We start from the raw sequence: 6,865 nt of genomic DNA, 5'->3' as shown, positions 1-6,865 counted from the left end.
ACTCTTTCCTCATGAAAATGTTTTCAATTAAAAATGCAGTGTCAGATGAATCATTATTGAATTTCAGAGGCAATTCTTTATGACTGGAAAGGCATTTTCATTGCACTTTCAAGCTTTCAGCCGAAAAGTATTGTTAGGATGTTTGCATATTTAGTCTCCATAAATAATGTCAGAGCATTGTTTTTCTTTATTCGGCATTGTTTTGGAAGATGACTATATACCTATACACAGCACAATCAGTGTATAAATATAGAGGTGAATAGTGATAGTTAAACCCCTCATTGACTTTCTTGATCAAGCAGTGATTCACTTAAGAGTATAATTTGTGTGATATACACACATCTGATGGGCCAGCTGCTCTTTCTGGGCAGCAGTACTAATTATAGTAACTCATTGGCTAAGGTCCAGAACATACCAGGGCCTGCAGAGTGAATGGAAATGAACTTTTAGACACAGAGCTTCCAAGCCTGTCTTCAGGTGGGAAAACTCACCTTGATGAATGAGTTCGCACGGTTGTCATGGAACCGTTTTTACTTGTTCTCCCCATACTTAATAGTATCAGATCTTACTCAAGCCCTGAATTCAATCAAGTAATAAAGCGCTTACATAAATATGTTCTTTTAGCTCTGTAGAGTGACACATAAACAGGCGACAAAAAGATATCAGGCACATGGAGGTCCTAGCTGAGCTGACACAGCCGAGATCACCAAGTATGTGGACTGAGATCTGTCAGCCTAGTGGTGGTTCGGGTCTTTCTGAATAGATGGGACTGGAGGGTGGCGGGGTCAGACTCCTGCTGTTGTTGTTATAAATTGTGCAAGTATTACATCTCTAAAGGCATTTGGGAAGGAAATTTCAATGAATCATTAAGTATTTGAGGCACTATAATGATACAAAGGATAAGAAGAAAATCTCAAAAATCTTCAGAGAGGATATAAAGACATGAAATATTAACAGGAAGAAAAAAATTGGCCATTCAAGACAAAAACAGAAGACATGATACAAAAATCTGTGATCATCAAATCAGTCCATTCAAGGACCAGTTGCCACAGGTGTTTGAGGCCGCATCACCCCAAGATGGGTTAATCGGGGAGGATTTTACACTTAAGCTCCTCGGCCTCCATTTCTTCAGGTGTAATTATGGGGTTGATAGACTAGGTGGTCACTGATTTCTGATTCTCCAGTGGATTTTTGAGTTAACTCCCTGGAGATGGATCAGATTTGCATAGGCAACATGGATGAAAAGCCTTCTGTCTCCTCAGAGACACTTTGTAGACAGAAGACAAAATGTGTGAATTGAAGGAAAGACACAGGCTATACAGCAAAAAGGCTGATTTTGTCACTGCCCAATCTGTGACATTGGAACTGTCACTGACATTCCCTTAGCTCCAGTCTCCCCATTTCTAACCTAGCCAAGCGTTGTTTTAGGATGATGAAACCAAGTAAGACATTTGAAAGAACTTAGTAAACCGTGAAGGGCTGGGCGTTAGTTATTATGGGTGCTGTGGCAGATTTCTCATGTCACAGGGTCACGGCCTCCTAATTTCAAGAAAGGTCAGCCAGCAGCAGGACTGGCCATGCATGTCAGCTTCAGGGCCCAGGGCGTTGGGCCAGCCTTCGCCCCAGACAGCTGGCACGTGCTAACTGGTGGTCTCTCCCCTTGAAACTAGAGAGGACCAAGTCAGGAATGTAGCTGCCCACAGATTTGTTTAGGAAGCCTTCACATCAGCATCCTCTGCCTCTTTAGAGACTGTTTTGAGAATGGTCAGCCTTAAAATAGCGCATCAGTGGAATGAAATATCTCTTCCCCCCGTACACCCATCACACACACAGAAAGCCATCTCTCCTGCACATATAGTCAGTGTTGTATTTTAAAGTACCAGAAGAGACTATAGCTTGTAAAATAAACTGAATGAAATTATATGCTGTGTGATTGGAAAAACTTTAGAAAATTATCATTCCTGGTTTTGAATGCCCGTCATAGAATTGTTTCTTCCAAATGGGTCTTGTTCATGTGGAACTTGAGAAAGTTGTTCAGTTAGGGATGCTTCTTATTTGGAACTGCTGAGTTAAGTAAAGCAAAGATCAGAGCACAGCATTATTTGTTGCAAAATAACATGAAAATGTGTGGCTCTTTGGCCTCCCACGCGTCCCTTATTTCATTTGCCCTTTAGTTGATTGTACTTTACTGAAAATGTCATAAAGGGAATGGAAAGTTACTTAGTAACAACTCTTTTATATCCTTGATCTTATCAGCTAGTTCAGGAGAAGGGTTTGGCTAATAAGTAATAAGGCGATACATGCACATTGGCCATATTTATTAATTCCAGGCCTGTGAATGCAATGGAGGAAACAACATTGAGTTGAGCTCAATAGCTTTCAAAAATATTCGTCATTACTTCCATGAAAACCCTAGTCATTCAGGATGTGTGTGTTTACAGTATTTCTTTAGATAAAAGTGGCTGTAGGTCATATTGCTTACAGAAATGATTATAAAATGCTTTGTTTTTATGACTTACAAAAGAGAGTTTAAAATATTCATTAGAAATGTCTTGGGAGTTCCCTGGAGGCCTAGTGGTTAGGATTCTGGGCCTTCACTGCCGGGCCCTGGGTTCAATCCCTGGTCGGGAACTGGGATCCTGCAAGCCGAGGGCCAAAAAAAAGAAAAAGAAATGTCTTATCATTGAACACTTAGTAGCCATTTGCTTTTTCAGGTGATCCCAGGATAGTGATGACCATGATCACAGCTTTACTAAATTGTTAACTACTGGGTTGTTTGTTTTTGTTTTTAGTTTAATCTGTCTGTGTATTAGCTTCGCAGTGTGAAGTAATGATCCTTATTGTGCCCTTTTTTGGGTACTTCCTCCTCAAAGCATCTCTGTTTTGCTCCCTCCCCTGCAACCCCAGATCCGAGACGAATGGGGGAACCAGATCTGGATCTGTCCTGGATGCAACAAGCCCGATGACGGGAGCCCCATGATTGGCTGTGATGATTGTGACGACTGGTACCACTGGTGAGTCCCCATCGTGGCCCTGGGGGGAGGGGCTCTGCACACGGGGTGTGGGGGTGCCTCTGGCCTGTCCTGGCTTTTCTCCCAGGGCAGTTCCTCTCTGGAGAGCAGTGTACGGAGCAGAATCACTGCCAAGAGAAAGGAGTTCATGAGAATTGCAAAAATCACGAGTCTTTGGACTATCATTATTCAGCCTAAATTCCAAATGTGTTGCTTAGCTTATGTATCCTCCTGCTTTAATAAAGGAAAAGGAGCTAGAGGGGGTTCCCTTTCCTTTCTTGCCAGTCGTTTTCTGTAGCAGCTGCAGTGCTTGACGGCAACGCTAAGGGAACCCCCGTAAACGTGTCACACAGTGCAGAAGTGAAGGGACAGCTTGTGTGGTTTCTGCACCTCTTCAGCGCCCCCCCAAAACCGAAGAAACACCATCAAAATGCATGCAAACAGCCTTCCCGTTTTATCTTGAAAATATCAGATATAAAAAGATAGGAGTCCACTTAGTCATGTGCTATATGATATCTCAGAGATAAAAACAAAGCCGTGGCTCAGAAGCATTAGACTATTTCTGGCTGAAAGGATGAATGAGCTAATTAATTTCTCCAGCGGGGCCTGGAGAGGGGCTTTGTGTAAGGTGATCACCCACACGCCCAGCAGTAGCGCAGCATCCGTCAGAGCTATGTGACTTGGATTTCTGGTAAATACACCACAGACCACAGACTTAGGACATAATTTAGTGACTTGAAATTCTTTAAAAACACAGGAAAAGAATGTGTGGATAAATAAAGCTTGTTTGTCTGAAGCCTTTTCTTCCTTGGTAACCATGCAGGCCCTGCGTCGGGATAATGGCCGCGCCCCCGGAAGAGATGCAGTGGTTCTGTCCCAAGTGTGCCAACAAAAAGAAGGATAAAAAGCACAAAAAGAGGAAGCACCGGGCGCACTGACACCCCGGGGGCCCCTGTCCTGACGCCTCGGGGGAGGTGCCGTGACCCCGCCTCCGTGTCACCTCCCACCATGTACCTGCAGGTTATGAACCTCGCAAGACTGAGGACAGAAACACACCACCCACAGGGATTTTCCTTCTGGAACACCCCGGCCCGGGGCCACATGGTCGTGACCGAAGGAAAGTTCATGTGGAGGCGGGCACCGGGGCCACCTTGCCTCCGTTTTCTATTACCAGTGACAAGTATTACTAATAAAAAGACCATAATCTTCCCTTTCGATTTTCTTGATTCTCTCCAGGGCCTTTTCCTTAAGGTGTTAGATGAGAAGTGGCTTGTGGCCTGCCTTGACCGTGACTGAGGGTGACGTTGGTAGTCTGTCTGCGCCTCCAGCCTCCTTCCCTCTCTAGTGAGATAATCATAATCACTTAAAAGAAAACTCCAGGTGGAGTGTCGGTAAATATTTTTGTGACGAAAAATATATGAAGCTTCCCCTCCCTCCCTGTTTTTAGTACTAACATGTAAAATGTTCAGGCTTTTTGTGAAATACCTTATATTTTTTAAGAAAAAGGTTTCTATCATGTCCTGTTGGCTTTTGTGCAAATTATTTTTGTTGACTCTCACCTATTTTCTTTCTCTGTTGCCTCCCGACTTTGCCCGTTTCTCTAAACTGCTGGTGTTCTTCTCACAGCTTATCCATTTCATCAACTTGTGTAAAAACTCTTCGGACCAAGAGATCTCCCCTAATGTAAATAATAAATATTTATGAAGTAGTTATTTTAAAAAAATTTTTATCGTGTTTAATTCTGGCTTTCTCTGAAATCTGCTGTGATTTCAGCCATGTCTGTAATTACTGCTGTACATAAGCAAAGAAGGCTAGAAAAAAAGAGCCATGCGTAGTTCAAAGTTACCTACCTAGAGCTGAACCCATGCAGTACCCAAAACACTGGGGGAAAGGACCCGAGCAGTTGGAAGGAAAACAAGGCAATTTAAATCTGTGGTTTATGATTTGAAATTGTTTTGTTATCTCTTGTTTCTGTAAATTTCTTTGACTTCCTTTTGTTTCAAAGGTGTTGATTCCTCCCTGAAAGTTAAAAAAAAAAAAAAAAAAAAAAATATATATATATATATATATATATATATATATATATATATATATATATATATATATATACACTGTAGCATTTTGTGTTTATATTGTTTTATTTCTGCAAATCTGTTCATTGATATTGTGGTTTAAAGCTGAAATGAAGTATATTATAAAATTTTTTTTTTAAAGAAAACTCATCAAATTTCAGGGTATCACAAAACTTTATTATATTACTATACTGCCCACTATTTATTATATGTTATAGATGTCTGAGAGATAAACCAAATATTTTATTTTTAATGTAAAACATCAAATTTAATTTTATTAGCATATTTTAGCAACTTTGGAATAAATATGGACTTTTACTTGATTTTGAAGTAATCCCAACTTGGGCCAGTGTAATGGATATCTTGAATACTAGAATATGGGCTTTGAACCTAATACAAACATATTAATAGAAATTGTGATTTTTTTTTAATGCCAAGTAAATTGATATTAGTGTATGAATCATATTTTAAAACATATTATTATGTGGTTAGAGAAATGAGGCTTTCTGCCATGAATGTTAAATTGCAAATCAGTGGAAATGGAGTCACCCTTTCAAGACTGCAGTATTTCATTGCCCTCCTTGTTCTAGAAGTCAAAGTTTTTCTATCCCTACAAAGAAACAAAGCATCTATGTTGAGACATGTGTTTTTTGTTCTGTTAATTTGAGATCATCCTAAATACTTTATGCAATATTTTCACATGCGCAAATCTACCCATTAGTGCTTTTTGGAGAGGGATGGGGGTGGGGAAGTGCAAAATAAAGATTATTGGCTATTTCATAGTTTGCTTTTCCATTTTCTTTCTTTAGGATTTAGTTCCTCGAGGCATGGTCAGTGTATCTGACGTTGCCATGTCTAAGTGACCTGGTCATGCCACTGAAATAAGAATGGAGGTGCCGATATATAACCTTCCCCCAATCCTACTGTCTGAGAGACTTCAGCCCAAATGACATTGAAGGAATTTCAATCAGTTTGTTGTCCCTTGCTATTTCATGGTTGCTTTCCTAAATCCAGTTCATGATTTTATAAATGGCCTTTGCAATAATAAAACCAAAGAATCATTTTCAGGGGGCTGGAGAGCTCAAGGGATTAGTAATGGAATACAGAGCCTTTCACCTCTAGGTCAGTGAGTTGAATCCAGTTCAGGTCACCAGAGACCCAAAGTTGTTACCGTCTTCTGACTGTTCAGTGGCCTGCATGAAATGGGCTGGTGGTCTCAGTCTCTACTGGATGCCTGTCCGTACACCAACCAAAGGAAGTCTGAGAAACCGCAAAAGGAAATGTGGATTAGAAAATGAAACCCTGATGTTCCAAAGCAAAGTTAGAAAGTTGGGCAGAATCATCCTCCATAAAGTCACACTGAAGGAAAAGAGAGTAATCGCAAATGCCACAGACATCACAAAGAGACTGGAGATTAATTCACTTGGCCTAATGAAGTTGAACTAAACAGGGAGAGGGAAAACCTGTATTGGACCAGAGGGGAGAGGGTTACATTGGGAAAGATGACAGTTTAATTGGGAAAAAACCTTGAGGGGACCCACGCAAGAAGAAGAAAGTGCATTTTGACTTTTGAGGGAGAAGGAAATCATAGAGCAGCAGACATTTGAGGAACTACCGGAACTGAGAAAATTCGATGCAGAGGCACCAGGAGAGTATTTCCCTAGGGAGCATGAGAAGTCTCCCAGGGGTCGGAAAGCTGGTGGACCATTGTCACTTATGCCAGCACTACCATCTGACCTCAGCACTGATGATGCTTCGTGAAGAGAAGTAGTCTGGAAAACA

At 41.1% G+C, this 6,865-nt stretch overlaps 1 protein-coding gene across 1 annotated transcript in view; it reads left to right on the top strand.

The window, feature by feature from the left end:
- The window catches only part of TAF3 (TATA-box binding protein associated factor 3), a 152,912-nt gene extending 148,963 nt beyond the window's left edge, over window positions 1–3,949 (top strand). Inside the window, exons 6-7 of the mRNA XM_007465804.1 lie at window positions 2,908–3,014; window positions 3,835–3,949. Coding sequence (XP_007465866.1) covers window positions 2,908–3,014; window positions 3,835–3,949 — 222 coding nt within the window. The remainder of the gene's footprint in view (window positions 1–2,907; window positions 3,015–3,834) is intronic.
- Window positions 3,950–6,865: the final 2,916 nt, after the last annotated feature.

Source organism: Lipotes vexillifer, unplaced genomic scaffold (assembly GCF_000442215.2).
Source record: "Lipotes vexillifer unplaced genomic scaffold, Lipotes_vexillifer_v1.1 scaffold7, whole genome shotgun sequence".
Taxonomy (NCBI): Eukaryota; Metazoa; Chordata; class Mammalia; order Artiodactyla; family Lipotidae; genus Lipotes; species Lipotes vexillifer.
Note: the sequence above shows the minus strand (reverse complement) of the source record. Positions and strands in the feature narration are given on the sequence as shown.